The 20,218-nt window shown below is 41.0% G+C and overlaps 1 protein-coding gene across 1 annotated transcript in view; it reads right to left on the bottom strand.

Annotated features, from left to right (window-relative positions):
• T265_01088 (hypothetical protein) overlaps nucleotides 1–9,971 on the bottom strand; it is a gene marked incomplete at both ends in the record, with an annotated part of 28,102 nt that extends 18,131 nt beyond the window's left edge. Inside the window, one exon of the mRNA XM_009165031.1 lies at nucleotides 9,752–9,971. Within this exon, the coding sequence (XP_009163295.1) occupies nucleotides 9,752–9,971 (220 nt within the window). The remainder of the gene's footprint in view (nucleotides 1–9,751) is intronic.
• Between the last annotated feature and the right edge of the window lie 10,247 nt (nucleotides 9,972–20,218).

Here is a 20,218-nt window from a genome sequence, read left to right as displayed (position 1 = left end):
GCCACTTATGATATATAATATAATAATATATATGATAATATATAATAATATGTATAATATAGAAAATTAAAGGTCAAACAGCATAGTGTAATGGATTGTGGCGTCTTATTCCACTACTCTTTGTTTTGACTTTAAAATTTCTATACCTACCTACACAGTCCACTTTGTGTGTTGAACCGGCTAACCAAGGTCCAAATATATCCTATTCTGACCAATTTTAATTCCGGACGAAACACTGGACGCTGCTATCATCCCACAATTCCCTGGTTGGTCACAGGAAAGGGGATTAAAGCATAGTTCAGACCTGTCTTTGAGGGTAGAAAAGGCCATAATTCGGGAATGCATGCCACCAGAGGTGACAAGATAGTAAATAGCAGTCGGTGTATGGACAGTTTAATGCACTCGTAGAGATAATGGTTTAGATCTATGCATATGCATTGAGCCAACCTCGGTGCAGACCAGTGGACTGCCTAATGCTATTATGGTGTCCGTATGCTCCACGTCTACTTTCAAGGCGGGCATCCACATCCAGTCATCAAGGTAAAACCACTGGACGTCTGTGTACAGTAGGATGTCACTGGTCAAGTTGCGCCTAGCCGCACGTATGTGCGTATGTAGACCCGACAGGGCAAGATAGGTGAATGTGCGGACACCTCTTGCAGACTGCCTGGCAGCCCAAACAACACAGCGTAACGATGAGCATGGGTGCCCCTTACTATTCGCTCATCAAGATACCAGAATTATTCGTAAGCTATATTAAGTTTCACTTGTCACCACGAAAAGATGCCACACTCAGTAAGACTCAACTGGTTTCACTATTTTGGATGACGTATTTGTAGCTTCAGTTCAAATAGTACACTAGTGTTAATACGCTGAAGCCAGTACATTGATTTTGTGACCCTTCCGTATAAAATCTGTTATAAAACAAACTTCCTATCCATAAAACTGTCAACATAACACACGCCAAAAATGTTATCTTTGAAACGATTATCTTGCAAACGTCACCTGTGTAAGCTTTCAAATCATAAATCTATTTCTCTCTGCTGTCACGAAGATCCTTGCTTTAGCAACTAATGATTATGGAATTTCAGACGTCATTCTCCATAGCGATCACCAATCGAACCGGACTACGTCTGACCTCCACACGCATTCCAGCAGTAGACATCTTCATAGGAGAGATACACTAGTAGACCTCACCGTTTTGATCGGTTGCCCTCAAGAGGACTGTTGTAAAATTCTAGTATTTAGAGGGAGTAAACGCTTACGGAAGGTTCCTTATGATCAATCGTTTTATTATATCACCTCAAGGCTATGAATTTTGGTAAACTTTCAGCATAAAATCCTCGTGAGCTACAATGCTTCACGCAAAACTCTTCGCAAGGCGTGAACACCAGACGATGTCAGTGCCTTAAATGAGTACATGATATTATGGGAACTCGGAATTTTAAATGAGTTTTTTACGTTCATTTGAAAGCGGTCGGTGATCTGTTATCAGTAAGCATCCTATGCATCAGGCGACCTTCCTATTCGCGGCCGATGACCGAACCGTTTAGCCGCCAGCGACTGCTCAGCAATGCGACTGTAGAATCCTCATTGCCTGATCACGGTTTTGCCAACTCTCCGAATGGCCTTGTCTACGTTTTTGCAACACGGGCAGTCTGGTTTCCAAAAACTGACAAAGTTCATTCATGCTGGATTAACCGTGCTATTACAGCTTAAGATTAACCAGACTCGACGGTACCAACAATTAACGTGATATTGTAGACTTTTTTCACAGTAGCATGGACAAAGGATGTTGCATGTTCTTGAGCCGCTTTACAGATTTTGTTTTAACCATCCCTTGAATCACGTCGCACAAATTCGAAGCAGACGTACTGTGGAATACTTCTACTACTCCTTCCAGCATTTCAGTGTTCCAGCAATATCCGCTGGCTAGATGTGACATAAGGTAGTGTTAATCGAATGGGGCTGTCGTCAGTGGGTAACAACAAACGTCCATATTTACCGTTAAGCCCATTGCATCCGAGACAAATGCAAAGCAGCTAGCGGACACCCAGACAACACGGTCATAGCGATGTTAAGTTAGGCTACACCCGTGCTTCACCGGTCCGTTGGGTTAAGCGAGTGAAATGCATCACAAAGTAAGGCAGCTCGGATACAAAACTGCAAAAGGAAGTTAAAAAAAAGTGAGCGACCAGTGAAATAGTTGTTCGGGAGAGGTCAGTCATCAAGAGACTGGTCGGTTAAACCGCTAGAAATGCAGTCCTGCAACAAAATCTGCTTAATCCAGAATCTTCATAGTTACACAAAAGTTGTCATCGTTAACAGCCCGGCTGCTCTGACGGGACCACCGTCGTTTGTTGATACGAATCTTTGTCATCATTAAATGGTTGCTGTTCGTGCAAACGGTAGTGGGCTATGCTTCCTTATACGCGCCAGATATTCATTCATGTCTGGTCTGCAACACAGATATTGAGCGTTCAGAAAACCATCAAAAGCTATAAAGACTCCTAGTTTAGCAGGTAATGCACCGATAGTGAGTTAAATATGAACGTTTCAAATTAGACACAAAAATCTGGAGGATATAAACCGTAGAGTTTTAGGTTTCCAACTCAATGAACTTTCTACTGAGTTCGCTACAATTTACACGGTACCGCTAGTAGAAGAATAGCTTCTATGAAAATTGGCTGAGGTTAAGGAGCGTCTACAACACTGAAGGATGGGCGGCAGTACATGATCTGCTACGCTTTTCAAGTTTGTAGTGATATTTTATTCACTTTAGTAGAGATAAAAAACAGCTTTTAAACTTTTAAAATGGAGTGAATCACTTTAATAATTTACGTTGCGACCTCTCCCCATCAGGAATGATGAAAAATAACCTCAGAATTTACTGGGGAAGTTTCAGGACGGGGTTCACTTGGCGTTACGATTTTTTGGAATCAGCTAACATCACTTTGATAAGCATCTAGAAACAGAAAACTAGGTGCTTGACAAACAATATGATATGCGCGTAACGCTGCCTATATCAGTTTTCCCGACTGTTTCGTCCTAATGCATTGATACTGAAAATTCATCTTAGATAGGAACGGCTTTTGTACTGCTACTAAGCTGCTTCAGGGATATAATCTATCTTTTGTCAGCAAAAATTTTCAATCTATATTCTTCGGGCATTTAACCTGCATAGTATCCATTCAGAATTCACCCATCGGAAATAGTTTCTTAAAATGGCATGCAAACTGTGTCTCCATTGTCAGCAAAGCCCGACTGATTCTGGATGCCCATTTCCAATGCACTAAGAGACTCTCTGATTCCGCAGAATAATGATAACAATTTAACCGAATTTTTGCGTCGATTCAGCTCATGTTGGTTAACGTGAATAGTCAAACTGTCCAAATTATTGAGAAGACGCAAACTTGACTGCAATTCAAATTCAGCGACTTAACTGTTTTTTAAACAAGAATGGAAATTCTTATGAAGGAAACTACTCGCAAGGTTGCTGAGAACTCTTTAAAGTCCCACGACCGGTTTTGCACTTCGTGGGGCTCATCAGGTACCCGCAGTCCCCGAGTTTCCGTCAACTTTATGTTTTACTTGAATCCAAATCGAACTGACTTCGACAAATACACTCATTTGCAGATCAACTTGGTTTTCGCGAGAGACTCAAGTGAATCTCTCATTTATGATGCTCTTCAACTGAATGTGCTACACACATGCCCCCTCATGTTTCAGTTGGTACGACGTTCGAGCTATTGCAGTATATTTTTATGAAGTTAACTACTCACAAGAACAGCATAAACGAGAGATTCACTCAAGTCCCCTGTTAAAACCAAATAGATTTGCAAATGGTTTTACGTGTCGCAGAATAAGAATTCATTTTCGAGCGGTGGCTTATCGCTAGTGCACAGCACGCAACCAGTTTCAAATTTTATTAACATTTTTCCTAGCGAACGGAAAACAATTCTAATTTGCCCTATCAAAATTTGTTTTATCGTTTTTCAGTCATGCAATGGAACGCAATGATTTTGTCATACAGATACGTGTTTTTTCTGATTTTTTTAGAACTAACCTCATTTTTGAACCCTTTCCTAAGTGGGTTATTTCTACAGTTTTTCCTAATATGTTGACTATAGTGATTATTCTCAGTTGAGTTGAATTGTCCTCGAGGGGATCACTGATAATTTTATGCTTTGGATACCACTTGGGCAAAAACACATGGTTTTTCGGTGCACGCTAAGAGCAACACAAACGAATGACTAGACCATTATATTTTTAGTGCACAGGGAAAACATAATGATTTTGTCGGCTTGCAGCTAAATACATCTGCTACACAGTTTACACACACAACCGTCTTATCTCTTGTCAAACAAATGAAGCAGAATGCACTCGATTTCTCATCCCCGTCACGCTGTGAACAAGCTGAACGTACAGATACGTATCAGGAGGCGCGCAACAAGGCTATAATTTTCCCCTATTATAACCCTGCATAGTATCCATTCAGAATTCACCCATCGGAAATAGTTTCTTAAAATGGCATGCAAACTGTGTCTCCATTGTCAGCAAAGCCCGACTGATTCTGGATGCCCCTTTCCAATGCACTAAGAGACTCTCTGATTCCGCAGAATAATGATAACAATTTAACCGAATTTTTGCGTCGATTCAGCTCATGTTGGTTAACGTGAATAGTCAAACTGTCCAAATTATTGAGAAGACGCAAACTTGACTGCAATTCAAATTCAGCGACTTAACTGTTTTTTAAACAAGAATGGAAATTCTTATGAAGGAAACTACTCGCAAGGTTGCTGAGAACTCTTTAAAGTCCCACGACCGGTTTTGCACTTCGTGGGGCTCATCAGGTACCCGCAGTCCCCAAGTTTCCGTCAACTTTGTTTTACTTGAATCCAAATCGGACTGATTTCGACAAATACACTCATTTGCAGATCAACTTGGTTTTCGCGAGAGACTCAAGTGAATCTCTCATTTATGATGCTCTTCAACTGAATGTGCTACACACATGCCCCCTCATGTTTCAGTTGGTACGACGTTCGAGCTATTGCAGTATATTTTTATGAAGTTAACTACTCACAAGAACAGCATAAACGAGAGATTCACTCAAGTCCCCTGTTAAAACCAAATAGATTTGCAAATGGTTTTACGTGTCGCAGAATAAGAATTCATTTTCGAGCGGTGGCTTATCGCTAGTGCACAGCACGCAACCAGTTTCAAATTTTATTAACATTTTTCCTAGCGAACGGAAAACAATTCTAATTTGCCCTATCAAAATTTGTTTTATCGTTTTTCAGTCATGCAATGGAACGCAATGATTTTGTCATACAGATACGTGTTTTTTCTGATTTTTTTAGAACTAACCTCATTTTTGAACCCTTTCCTAAGTGGGTTATTTCTACAGTTTTTCCTAATATGTTGACTATCATGATTATTCTCAGTTGAGTTGAATTGTCCTCGAGGGGATCACTGATAATTTTATGCTTTGGATACCACTTGGGCAAAAACACATGGTTTTTCGGTGCACGCTAAGAGCAACACAAACGAATGACTAAACCATTATATTTCTAGTGCATAGGGAAAACATAATGCTTTTATCGGCTTGCAGCTAAATACATCTGCTACACAGTTTACACACACAACCGTCTTATCTCTTGTCAAACAAATGAAGCAGAATGCACTCGATTTCTCATCCCCGTCACGCTGTGAACAAGCTGAACGTACAGATACGTATCAGGAGGCGCGCAACAAGGCTATAATTTTCCCCTATTATAACTGACCGGTAACCGACTGCCAAAGTTCCGACTGTCAGTAGACAACCTAATGCCAAATGTCACCTGTCTCGCTTCCGTAAACTGCCTCCCATGACCTGGGGTTCTCTGGTTTGCTCTTTCAGAATTGAACACAACTAGTTGATTGTTTGCAAGGTAAACAATATGGACGTACACTGAATAACCATAAACTGGTTCTGCTTCTTTCCCGCTGTGTTCTGGCAAATAAAGCGGCAAAAATTTATCAGACTGACGCGAACGTTTTGGAGGGTTTGTAAGAATAGTTAGTTGGATATTTTGCGGTCATGTTCAACACAAACGCAGATTTCTGAATGTGTGCTTCATTATTTATTGTGTTATTCTGTTGGCCACCTATTCTATTTTTGTATCTCTAGCCAAAATTCTTCGACCATTAGATTCGCGCACATCAACAAAAAAATACTGAGTATGTCCTTGCGAAAGTGAAATTAGTTTGTTCGGTTGATGCAACTGAACTTCATCTATCTCTGTTCGGTTGGTAATGAGGATGGATTTTGGTGCTCAATGTTCCACGCTCTCAATCACTTTCGGCTATCGACTAAAAAGAGACATTTATACTGATGTGAGCAACGTGATGTGGAATGCAAAGTTGACCGAGCTTTCCTGAAGTGCTATTTGTCTGTAAACAAACTACTCCTTTTTTAGATCACATATGTACCATCATTAATGTGAACAGCACAGACAGAAAGCAGACTTTGGCGGGTACAATTATTCCAGGTGAGTTCCTCGATAATAACCAAATATGGGCACGTTAAATATGTTTATACTGCCATGGATCTAACCGAACTGATAACGAAAAATAAAACGAAGGGTTGGGGCAAAACGGCCAAAAACGGCTAGGTCTGAAAGCATAAATTACCCTTCACTTGAACAAAGCAAAAACTGATTCAAAGCTGAGAGCTTGACTAACCGATCACACTGGAAGCTTCTGTTCAGTAGTATAGTGGAACATGTTGATTCTGCTTGGAGAATACAGCCTATCGGCGTTGTCAATTGAGCTTTATATTCAATGACAATGTCCCTCCAAAAGTGAAGCTCATTTTTAGTCAAACGTCGATAAATACTGTACAACTGTTCCATGTTACTGGGAACCGTAGTCCGCGCACACCTCACGAAACATTTGGATAGCAAACAATGACATGAGTTAAGAAAATTGTATAGTCAGGGGACGTTTTGGGAAATACGTGGAATCAATTTAACTAAATACCAGATTCAAGTCTGAAAAAACGGTTTTTTCGTACACAAGAGGTTTTAGAATAGTGATGGCAGTCATAATCTCACAGATTGTGATTGCTTGACAGGGAACCAGCTTCGAGGGTCAGGGATCTGATATGCACCTTGTTGGCTGTAAAAAAGCCTTGGTAAGTATTCTTGGTCCGAAATTTTCATATGCCAGCAAGAAGCAGACCACTGGCTGTCAGAATAACAAGGTGCTCCCAATGACACACCCGGTATATCTGAAAGTCCCTATCCCATAAAGGAAATGACATATTCTAACAGTTTCATTTGTTCCACAATTAGGTATTCTTTATAAAACGCGCGACAATCGTCCCAGAATATTCTGAAATGTCTAACACACTGCGAGTGGATGCACACACAAGTTGTATTGGCTAGTAATGAACCTTGTAAAGTTTGTTTGTTCAAAAAGTTACTATTGCGCTTTCGGCTGTGATGAAACACAACGTGGCGCTGCAACAATTCACTAGCATCTAAATGCATTAACATCGTCTGAACAATTGAAGCGTTTTAAATCTCCAAGCAATCAGAGTCTGTGTTGCGGCACTGCAAGTGCTGGTGAACAGCTCCAGTAAACAAATTTATTACTCCTACACTGTCAAACAGAAGACAAACTGATAGGAATGACTCAGGATGAGTTGTCATAGGCTAGCAGCAGCAAAAATATTCCTTTCAGTATGCAAGGCGCAAAACTGAATGTGGCCAGCGACAACCATTTCCAAAAGCTATTGAGCTTCTCCGGTTCAAACTTGGCTGAGATAACCGAGTCTGTAACGTTGAACACGTTTTGTCATTGTTAGGTTTAGATCTGGTGCTACAGACTTGAACACCCACCAAGTAGTTTTTTCCAAATTATAGAAATAGTAAATTGATTCCGCCGGGATTCTACCGGCTTTGAACATTTTGACGACACATCTGTCTGGCAAGAATCTTGGAGTTTCCGGCGTAGAAGAAAGTGTCGGCTAGCAAATAACTTTTGCACTTTGAAGCGTTTTAGGTTCTACGGGATTTTTTATGCTGTCGCACGCCGGAAAGTGAATAGGGTGGTAGTTTGTGCCTCCGCAGTGACATTTGCTCTGGGTTTCAAAAAATATTTAGAAGGAAGGCCACATTGATATGGTGTCCGAACGTGAAGGACATTTCAAAGAGCTTCTTCAGCATTTGTGTAAGCTAATACCCAAAAAAATACTCCACTTGCTTGGAGAATAATTGGGAGAATCTCCGAAATTATAATGTAGCCATAATTAACATGGTCAGTGCCATCAAACGGAATCGTGCAGTCTTGGAATTGTTCGAATGTTCACCGCTTTAGGTTAGTAACGACGTATTTATGAGGCGCCGAGCAGTCCTTGGAAGTTTAGTCATCCGTAAGAGTGACCAAGATGTCTGAAAAAATGTGAGCAAATAGTTTTTTTCATTCAAAGAAACACAAAGAAGCTAAACTGGATTTGTATGTGTGGTGCGTCACCAATGCTTTTCCACCTTAACGCCAGTTTTAGTCGAAAAACTTCTATGCACTCTGCCGCTAGTGCAATTTTAGCTAATTTCTTCCAACTTACAGTGCCGAAACCTCATCTTTCCATTGGATGCTTACCGTTGTATGAAAAATCTCCACCGGGCTGTGTTAAATCGAAGGTTTCCCTGGTAACGTTCTCATTTGACCTGATTTTATTCGGCCTTATTTGGAAACCATAAGGAATGGTCAATGTAATTTTCTTATGCCGGATCACGCTAAGATTATATGTGAGAGATTGATCATACGCATTTTTCCCTTGGTGAGTAACTATTTCATAATTAAAAGATTTTCCAGATTGGCTCAATTTCCTGGGACTTTCTATTGGTTAGTTTTACTCTGACCAACTTTTCAGACGATGAGCAGTTAAAGGTCAAGGTTACCGCTTGTTACTTTCGTGTGACATCTGCTCGTTGCGGAATGTAGATAGCTTGGATGCGCTGCTTGGTTGTTGGTCTTTTCGCCGGGCCTGGTAGTTGGATTACAAACGTTTCATCACCAATCGAGGTGACATCGTCATTGCAGGGTTGACTAGGTTCCTCCTATTCTGTCTGTGATTATGTAGCATCTAAACAGTATCTGGTAGTTCTGGAAACGGTCTTCGCGTAGGTTGATTTGTCTCCTGTGAATGTGACGTGGTCTCAATCTCCTGTGTCTGGTTGTTTCCTTGGGCGCAATCAATTCGGCAGTTCTGTGTGGTTGTTCTGTTGTGATTCGGCCGTTTTCTTCTTGCTTTGTGGTGTGAGCTTGTTCCCTTGATTGGTTAATTCAGTGGCCTTCTGTTTTTAGTGATTGTCTTCCTTTGATCCAATTAGCCGTTGGATGTCGTTAGGTTTCTTGGCTCCGAGTCTCGTGACTGTGTGGTTCTCTTGCTCGCAACGGCTGATAGACTAGGTCAATGTCAACGTGTTTATTGATCAGTTTTTGTGTGGATTACCACGCCCCGGTTAATTCTCGCTCCTGTTTTGTTCTTGCGTGAGCAAGTATTTGAACATTCTCCCAATTGAACTAGTGTCCTTCTCTGTCTTCGTGCAATGAGACGAGTGATATTGGGTCATGCCTTCTGCTGGCAAGCTTGTGTTCGTGTATTCTCGTAGCAAGTTTTCTTCCCGTTTGGCCAACATAGTGTTTATCGCAGTCGTTACACTTAAGTTTATAGACCACGTTAGTCTTCTTCAATGCATCTAACCTCCCTTTGGTTTCGAGAGAGTTCTCAACGTGTTTGTAGGCCTGAAGGCGACTGCGATTCCATGTTGCCGTAGATGTCGTTCAGTCATCTCCGCCACTTTTCTGATATACGGCAGCGTAATCTTCCTCTGCTGTTTGTGTTGACGAATCAGCTTGTTGCTGGCCTCGTAAGCACCTCCATATGAAATTCCTCGGGTAGCCGTTATTTTGGACTGTCTCATAGAGTCTTCATTCTTCTTCTTTCTTCGCCTCTGTTGTGTTGCGGTGTGTCTCCACCCGCTTGAATAGGGTTTGAACGCAGCCCCACTTGAAACAGTTCGAATGGTTCCTGGGGTAATTCAGAATCTGGTTCGCATGCGTTTCTTTCCTGTATACTTCAGTTTGCAGTTGGCCGTTTGTTGTCCGTGTGACGAGCACATCTAGGAATTCTTGTTCTTCTTTGTTTCCATTGTGGAGTGGATGTCGGGAAACATGTTGTTCAGCAGTTCCTCCGCCCGTGGCAGTTCCTTTTTCTTTACAGTAGCAAATGTGTCATCCAAATATCGTATTCCTATTTTCCGTTTGATATCTGGTAGTGCGAGAATCGAAGACGAAATAATGGTGTCCTTTGATGTAACCACACTGTTCACATCGGTTGATTTAAATGCAGCACGGCGACAGTCGCCGAACTCCTGGACAACCGCAGAAACATCAGCGGAACGCTCGGAAAAGAAAAAAACGTGTGAATTACTAGATCTGGGCTTGACAACCTACTTTGAGTTCAATGGAGAATATTATGAACAAATTAATGGAGCGCCAAAGAGGTCACCAATCTCTGGACCCATCGCAGAAATTACAGTGCAGAAACTGGAGCAAAGCGCACTACCAATGATGAAACGTATGTAATCCAACTACCAAGCTCGGCGAAAAGACCAACATTCAGGCATCCGCTCGTGTAATGAGATTGAATAATACGGACAAACGATTTTACTGTATAGGTTTCATTTGGAATTACTTTCACCCAACATTGCGCCCAGTTGTGGAGAGTCAGGAAAATTAGGAGGATGCAGGCTTCAAAGCCAACAGCTGAGTAAAGCAACCTTTTCCCTAATCGGAACCTTACATTTCATATCCGATCCGCGGTAGGTATGTTTGTCCAGCGGATGACACGTGCTGAAAGATACCCGTCATTTTTATTTGACCTCGGGAGATGCAGCATCACAGTTTTCTGGGTCTGACTGTCCCAACCGACTTACAAGGATTTCCTTGTAAATTCAGTCTCATCTAAATAAGAATTAACAGCTTTAGGAATGATAGAGTCCAGTTAATTCTGACTATTTCACCCCCATACAGGTTGTCTCTACAGAGCAAAAGTGCGTTTGGGGGAGCGTCACAACTTCTTTGTCCGCTCAGTTTTACGTCAAATTAAATAGGAATTATTTGTCAACGTTTGTCGACATCATACGTAGGTTCTACTAAGATAGGAATGAAAACCGTGTAAGTCGTAAACACAGTTTTTACTGATGCACCATCACGGATGAACATATTTCTTGCCGTGAGCGATGATAGGTTGTAAACAAGCATGTTTCAAGTTGATCGCTTGCTCGTGCAGTCTCCTCCATCTAACCGCACAACCCATCTGTTCATCAGCAAAATAAAAGCTATCAAAATAATACCCTCCTGGTTAAAAACAAGTTGAAAAACTGATGAAAAACTGGGTATTTTAAAGGGAGGGTTCATCAGTATCTCCGCCCTGTAATGACCGAGGATTCGCCTTCCAATCTGAGGCTGTCCAAAAAACGGAAAGACTGACACAAGTATATTGGAAACCGGTCGTGGGCTGCCGAAGAATTTTCAGCAAACTTGTGAGTAGTTTCCTCAATGAAAACATACGGCGATATCTCGAATATCGTGCCAACTGAAACATGAGGCAGCTTATGTGCAGCACATTCAGTTGTAGCACATCATAAACGAAAGATTCAGTTGAGTCTCTGGTGAAAACCAAATTGATTCGCAAATGAGTGCATTTCTCGAAAACAGTAGAAATCGGGTTCAATTAGATTATAAGGTTGACGGAAACTCGGGGACTGCGCCTACCTGATGAGCCCCAAGAAATTAGAAACCGGTCGTGGGCTGTCGAAGAGTTTTCAGCATCCTGGTGAGTAGTCTCCTTCATGGAAACCTGACCACTTCACGTTCCAAAACAAAGACCAGTACTCTGCTGATCCGCCTGGTCCTATCCGATTAATCTCAATAGAGACGACACAATTCCTTTGATCAAGGCTTATCTCGTTGTCTCATGCTTTTAAGTGGAACTTCCGAGAAAAGGCATGGTGTTTGTTGTGTTTCTCGAGGTGACCGAATACGAACCAATTTCTTTTTCCTTGCATAATGTGAAAAATGGTCAATAGCCATTTGAGTGAAATGCCAACCGCATCTTTTTTGTCGAAATTTAATCTACAAATCACGGAATACCTGGTAGTTAAGGAGATTCGCTGCATTCTTGCAAGTTTATGATCTTCAGACCCGCCTACTGTTGATCCATTGAATTAATCCACTCATAAACTGGTGATAAATTAGAATGCAGAAAAACACCCCCACTCACTCTGATTAAAAAGCAGTTTTTATATTGTGCATGCGGTCGATTTTGAGCCTTTTGGTCGAAAAAATATAGTATTGCCAGGTTCAATATAAATTTCTAAACTGAGTGAAATGTTTTCGATAAAATGGATTTTATCGACAGACAAAAGTCGGGTATATTAGAATCATAAAATGAATAAGTAATTCATGAACAGCGCAATTTACAAAGATGTTGTGAAACTAGCTGAGAGAAATTTAGAGAAATATTGAACCCACATTTTACTCCGATCAAAGGGCTCTTCTGCTTGGAGGGTTCCATAATCATCGCTTGGACTTTACACACCAATAACGCCTAATATCGTCTGGAAACTGATGAGATATAAACTTATCCAAGATATACAGACAGACAGTAAGGGGAGAATGCATAAACAGATGTTCCTTTATCTCTGAGATTTTACAGCTTTCAGATGTGGAAATTGAGCGATAGCGCGATTCGGCCTTTGTACCTAACATCGACTAAAATTACTCAATAGTTTGCCTGTATAAGTCGGATAATGCTGGCTGGCCGAAAGAGACACGCTAGCTTACTAATGCCGAGGATTCAGGAACTGCGAGGATGGCCGAAGTGTAACAAAAGACAAGGTATTTTAGTCAGCAATCAGCGAAGGGAAGAAGGCCTTCTCTGCGGATTTGTTTACTAGAGAAACATCAATTAAACACTCGGAGACTATAGGACAGGGAAGCAAGACACTCATATGCATCTTGTTTATAAAACTGAATAGCCATCTTCTCCTTGAAGGCGTCTTCCTGAACTTTCCTGGATATTCATTGGCTGTTACTCAAATTCAAGCAAATGCTACGAAGCAAACGAACTGCGAGCAAATGCTACAGAGCGATTCCACAAATTCTGTAGTAGATGTCACTTTTCAAGAGGCGCAAAGTGGATTTACGAGAAAACATACTACTTCCATGCCTCGTCAGTAGTACCCACCGTTGCACCAATAGCCCCGTTCAAACTGGAAGCTTTTGACTCCACTTAGAGGACAACGGAATCAAAGGTATCGGGTAACACAATCGACAGCATGTAGTCTTGAGACACGCACAGTTCCGTCTGTATCTGACGGCGTGATTTGAAATTCCACAGCTACCCTAAGAAGCAAGATGTTTGTGTCTCCAACCCAAAGACGTTTGACCGCAGTATGTCTTCATTTTAATTATGATGCACACCGTTCCCTCGTAGCGAATGCCTACTGAGGATTTTTCTAGGTAGTACTTGCTGACTAAAAAGTATGACAAATGAGCTGTTTAAGGCGGGTTTGTATAACTCAGGACAAAACGCCTTCCATTTCACCTACACATATAATAATCCAATCGAATCGGATTGCAAAGAGTTAATTAATTCACTCTGCAGGTTGTAAAGCATGGACGTCCACTTGAGGCGTCTGTCCACCTTCGAGATGTTTGGCAATCGTTGGGTCCCCAGTTTAAGCAGGTTTTCGTCCTTTGGAAATCAGGTCACAGTCTTTGAAACTTTGTAGAATGCCAAATTTTGTTTGTGGCTAAAATCAAAATTGTCCACTAATATTTCACTGACTTTACTATAACTGTTCGGGGCGGCTGGTGTAAGCAAGAAGAAAGAAACATGAAAAGAAGTCATCGAATATATGTTTAGCAGATACGCTGATCGGCCTGTATTTCTGATTAAATCAGAAGTTGGAATCTCAAGAGACAGATAACTAGAACTTATTTCATAGCTGTCTGATGAATCCCATTGATGACAAAGACTAATACGATGAATAATTTTGACGGAAGTCGACCTGTCACAAAGTAAACTACTCACAAGGTCGCTGAAAACTCTTTGACAGCCCAAAATCGGTTTTGCACTTCCTGAGTCTTGTCACGCGAGCACAGTTCCCGAGCTTCCGTCGACAATAATTTATTCTTGAACCCAAATTAAACAAATTCAGACAAATACCCTCGTTTGTATATCAATTCGGTTTTCCCAAGTGACTCGACTGAATCTCTCGCTTATGATATTCTTCAATTGAATGTACTGCACAAAGGCCACCTCATGTTTCAGTTGGTATGGGATTCGAGATGTGACAGCATATATTTTCATAAGAAGAACCACTCATAAGGTTGCTGAAAGCCTCTGGACAGTCCACGATCGGTTTCGTTCTTCTCGAAACTAACCAGTTAGGAGCCTATATAATGCACGGAACTGTTGCTTAGGTTATATCACTAATGCGCACTTCTAAAGATTGTGATTTATTACGTTGCGGAACGTATTTAAACTAAAAAGCAACTACGTGCAACTCCAGGCAACCTACCCACGAGGCTCATTAATTTTCTCTGGCACACCCTACGGTATCCAAAAACCTATCTACTAGAGGCCCCTGTTCATCTTTCTGCAAAACTAGCCAATAGCAGTGGCACGTTGTAAATGAGAATTGTACCGCCTTTATTCATCATATTAAACACAAAATAATGTGAACTGACTTTTTCAGGTAGGATCTGTCAGTGTTACTTGTGAGTAGCTGGGCAAAGCTTGGGATTTGTTTCCTTGACTTGAGAAGCATTTTGTTGTTTCGTACCGAAAATGGGAAGTAGTGGTTTCTATGTTTATCCTGACCACAACTCTTTAAGTTGGATTCTAGCATTTGACGGGTGATCATAACTTGGTATCTGTGCTACGGCAATATTAGTCAACTAATCTTATTCACTACACTGGACAGCTATACATTTTTGGTATTTTGTCTGGTAATAAGTATTTGCGAAAAATCTCCAAAGTATGGTTTGTGCAAGTTTCAGTTTACTGCGGCTCTCATTGTACATGTGCACACGGTGCCCAGCATTCTTGTTTACGAGTCAACCCATAAATGAGCCCTAACAACCTGACAAATGTCACAGCGGCGTTCATGAACCCCGGTGAAACTAATCGCAACAATTTTTGAAGTTGAAGAGCATAAAACGGAATAGTAGGCTTGCTGTTGTAAAATATCACTAAAGAGGTGTACTAAAAGCGAGAAGACAGTAAAGAAAGCCTTCAGAACACTTAAATATCTCTGAAATTGTAGCGGTTCCCACGATCAGCCTTTCTCCACAAGCTTGGGTGTTAAATATCTGTCTAAAGTATTATGACATTAAAGCAGCGGTCATAAAATATTTTTAGTCGTGCATCATGACTGTCCAACTTTTGTTGCAGCTTGAAATAACTATGACCTATAAAATTACATATTTCATCAAGACTGCCTAGTCTACTGTGGAAATGCGGTCCAGAATAACAGTTTGGTAGTTGTGCACGCATTCAAGTCCAATTGAAGTCGCAAAACTTGCGATCCACTACAGTGACACTCGCTGGTTTAGCGTCGTTCGGGTTAATTTACGAATCGCTTCCATTCACTCAGCCAGTGTCACTCGTCTTGTTTTTGGAATTATGGAGCAAATCGTACAGTCGTACACCATCTAGATGAATCCGCTTTCTAAGCAAGAGTTTATCCCTTCAAAGATGATTTTTCCTCCTCTTGGATGTTTTATTTTGACCATGTAACTGAACGGGATATTTACTAGCTAAAATTCATATTTGTAACTCAGCAAAATGTGGAAAAAATAAGGCAATAAATTTTGTGCACACTGGCTAGAATACCTGTAAGATGCCAGAACAATAGATATTTTTGAAAAAGAGTTTATGTTTTCTCTTATTAGTTCCGATTAAAGCAGTTTATTTTATTTATATGGCTTCCATGTTTTCGAAATTAATCACAACTTTTTATGACTAGATATCGTTCATTTCGCAAATTTTGGGAATAACACAACTTCGCCTTCGTTGCTACCCCTAAAATTTAGTAATTTCTTTCCCATCTACAAGAGCGTAAAATCTTCGAAACCCGTATGATATTTTTAGGTCCGTCCAGCTTCCTTCGCTTCCAAGAAAAAAAGGAAAATGTTTTTACAGTCTATATAAACTTATTTCAATATCAGCTTTCATGTTTCGTTACATCAAAGCTTCCGACTTCTTCCGTTATTTGCCATCCGATTGCTTTTGACCGTGCTACGTTTGGAGCGGAGTGACAGAGGCAGCGGGCCATAGATTCTCCTCTACATAAATCTAATGTAAAATACTTCCCTATCTTTAGTGCCCAACCATACAAATGAAATGTAAGCACGGAATAATCGACAATCAACCTACCGTTATTTGTATCCGCTTGTCTGGAACATGTTGTCTGAGCACTGATCCGACGTCAAGCAGTCTCGTTTAGTCGTCTGAACCTAGGTTAGCAAATTTACGCGAGTTTTCATGCTGCGTTGATTATCCCGTTGCAGAAACGTTGTCTACTCACGGTTACTTGAAAATTAAGTTGGTTTAAACAACAGACGGCTGAATGTCAGAAAAACTTCCTGTCAATGGTATATTTCACCTGACTGCACTGCACGAAGCACCTCTTGTCTTATTTGTTGTGATATTTTGGATACAGCTGTTTGTTTTCATGACAAAAATACTACTCATCTGGTGGCTGAAAACTCTTTGACGGATTATGTTGTTTCTTCTACTCGTTTCACAAAACTGACAACTGAAAAAAACAGCAGAAAATTTGGCCACACGTGGTTGTTCTTGCAGCTTACAGACCCTCGGCAGACCACATAATCGGTTATTTTCGGCTTCGGTGCAGCGCTGGTGCTAGAAATGGGCTTGGTTATTTCATGGGGAATTACAATCCAGAAACTGTTTTCTCAATCGCACATGCCTTGTTCATCTAATTTTGAATTATTCTGAAATTCGAGTCGTTTGGATGAATACTACTTATATTGCCAGTATAGTCAGGCATTTCTAATACAGCTTAATCCCGCTCATTGGGGCTGTGAAGCAATAGCTTATCTTCTATTGTCATCTAAGCCAAACGCATTCGAGTAAGCGTGCATGCAAACCTAACCCACATAAATGTTGATTAGCTAGTCTGTGTTCAAACTGTCCATCACCCAGTTCAAGTGTATCAGAAAACAAGCAGCGCGTATAAATATTTCATGACCACAGTGTTCTGGGTCGGTGTGGATTCAAAATTGCTCATCGATCGTGGATGCAGTGTGACCCAGCGTCTACAATGTGTAACGTGAAACTCGGTCAACTGAAAATTTCCCCTGATAACGACAACTATTAAATGCCTCCGATCCAAAAAAGTGGCTAGGCACACACAAATTGTCCTCGGATTTGTCCACGGAGTATATAACTGAAAACAAAAATGGATTGTTACCGATCCTCAATACTAAGCAGGCATTTTTGTGACAGTCTTGCATCCATTCCACTTTCTTGCGAGTAACAGCATCGAAAATGAATTTTTACGAAGCAGTCATTCAGCCGTGATACGCTCTCGGTGAAAAGCCGACGTGCACTCCAAAGAGTTATCTCGAGCTCAAATCCTTGTAGGTAACAAATGACGACGGGGAGTTTGTTGCAACCACTGAGGCGGCTCTGTAATCTTTTGTGCGGCTTTTCAAATGCCGTGTGGAAGGTGACTTATTATTATTCGGCCTGATATACGTGGCTCTGAGGAAGCTAACCAGGGTGCAGTTAGTCTTAAATTCGTCTGCTGCACCTGTGCTTTTGACCGAAAAATCTGCTGGTGGATGTGGTGACAACAGTTAAGTAATGCCATGAACCACGATTATGTGCAAGACAAATATAAGTTTGAGCGATTTGTTGACTAAATGTATGTGTTTTTCACATTGCCTGAAGCTAACGGTAAACAATGCAACCTGTTGGCCGAATTGGTACATTGTTGAACCTGTCAATTTCTCAAGATTCGTCTGAATGTTCGGAAGTAGTTTTTTTCAAAAGGCATTTCGTGAGACTTGGATTTTGATTGAAATTTTATTAAAAGTACTGCAAGCACATTTTTCGAAAAAAAAAACACATCGATGTTATCCACACAAAGAGCTAATTTTGCACAGCAGTGGGTTCATTTGACAGCCACATGGAGGTATTTTATATGAGCAGGGCGCTCACCTTCTGTCCCACTTATTTTTTGCCGAATAGTTACGCTAAAATTGTTCTCTCGGCACACATTTTGTGCCTTCTATAGAGTGACGAAATATTTTAAACCTTTTGATGTGTATTTCTAATCGCAACGTTATACGAACTCGTCCATGTTCACTGATAAGGATCGCCAATAAGGACAAAACTACTGTAAAATTTATTGATTTTTAGAATATTCACTATTTCATTGTTTTATTCTGGTCCTCCAAACTTTGAGATGGAACCATTTTTGTATCAGAGTGTCAGTTGGCAATTAGGTTGGTGGTTGGATGGAAAGTATTCTTGGGTGAGCTACTTCGACCGATGGGAGAAGCTACCAGAAACAGAAGAGGCAAGTAGAGTAACGCCATATTGTAACTAAGGACTAAAGTCCTGATCACTCATGCGCACAGAAACAGGTGTGAGTGAACTAGATATAAATAGAATAAAATACAGACAAGTTCTAGTGACTACAGGCGTACGTGGAGCAGAAATTTGTTGATAAATGGGAAACACCAAGTGCTGGAAATATTTTTGTCCGTTTGATGCATGTCCACTAGTGTGTGAACTGGAAAGTTAACTCAAAACAATTAGCAGAAATGACCATGGTTTAAGTCGACTTTCCAAAACCTGATGAAACCAGGTTTCTTTCCTGCCAAATTCATCTGCATGAGGGATACAATATTAGAGATTCCACAGATGCTTTTCTTACGTTGCAGTTTTACAGAATTAAATGTACTTAACGCTTCCGACAACACTAGCAGCGAATGTGGCACGCATGTATAAGCATTCGGATTCCGAGAACCTCCGCGATTAAAAAGTATCCTGTTACCCCCTTATTGCAGCTTTTTTCAGACTCGAAACTCGAATTGAAAGGCTTGATTTTATTTCGTCCTTTGCTCTTGCTGTATGGCGTTCTTGCTATTAGAAGAGCACCTTAAACGGTAATTGAGAATTCAACCCATCTTGCGCAAAACAATAGATGTACCGCACTGAGAGCACCTTGGTCTCCGATGAATTAAACGTAGACTTCAAAGGGTTAGAAACCAGTTTTTAGGTGAACTTCATGGTGCACTGCTGAAACTCAAAAACATGATCCAATGCAGGAACTGCGCTTGTGGTACATTCATTCTCCAGAATGAAAACACCAGGTCAACACTCTGCAGATGCACCGGGGTTTCGCCAGTATTGTTGTAGCCTCCCAATTCACAGGTGAGTCACTGTTAGTCGTCTAAACGTACGTTAGCAGCAAGCGTCCAAATTAGATAAGAACCTCCAGTGATAACATACTTGACGTTTATTCATAGCACGCACTAACCAAACAGCTATTCACTGTTCTGACCCAACGCTATACACACTTATTCTGGATCTGACTACCCTGATGGCCCAAGATTCAGAGCAGAATGTAGCGTCTTATTTCATTGGATGTCACTCGTGAAATAAAGGTAAATATGATCGCCTTCTGTAATTCGCTAACGACACTCAGTATTTCACATCAGTTAGTACTGTTAACCTACTCTGTAGATAATGTTGCCTTCTAACCAACACTCCCAGCCAAAATACGTCTGCCGATCTGCACTTTTTGGTTGGTATCCCCAGCTAGCGTGCACGGTGCTCAGACGTGTTTAGTTCGTTGCCGCTTCTAGCTGTGAAGGCTTGACCGATTGTCCACCCTTCACTTATATTTTCTACCCATTTATTTGTTTATTTATTTACCTTCCCACTTCCGAGGATGATGAAACCTACTTATTTTGGTTGACATACGGATATTTGTTGCCCATGCAACATCACAGCGCAGCTGTGATGACTTATCTAGTTCTCCACAGAACTCCTTCCAAAGTATTGGTTCTTCCACAAATCCCCCTAGCGCAAGCTGCGCTACGTTCAATTTGAATACTG

This window comes from Opisthorchis viverrini (genome assembly GCF_000715545.1).
Source record: "Opisthorchis viverrini unplaced genomic scaffold opera_v5_11, whole genome shotgun sequence".
NCBI classification, from domain to species: domain Eukaryota; kingdom Metazoa; phylum Platyhelminthes; class Trematoda; order Opisthorchiida; family Opisthorchiidae; genus Opisthorchis; species Opisthorchis viverrini.
Note: the sequence above shows the minus strand (reverse complement) of the source record. Positions and strands in the feature narration are given on the sequence as shown.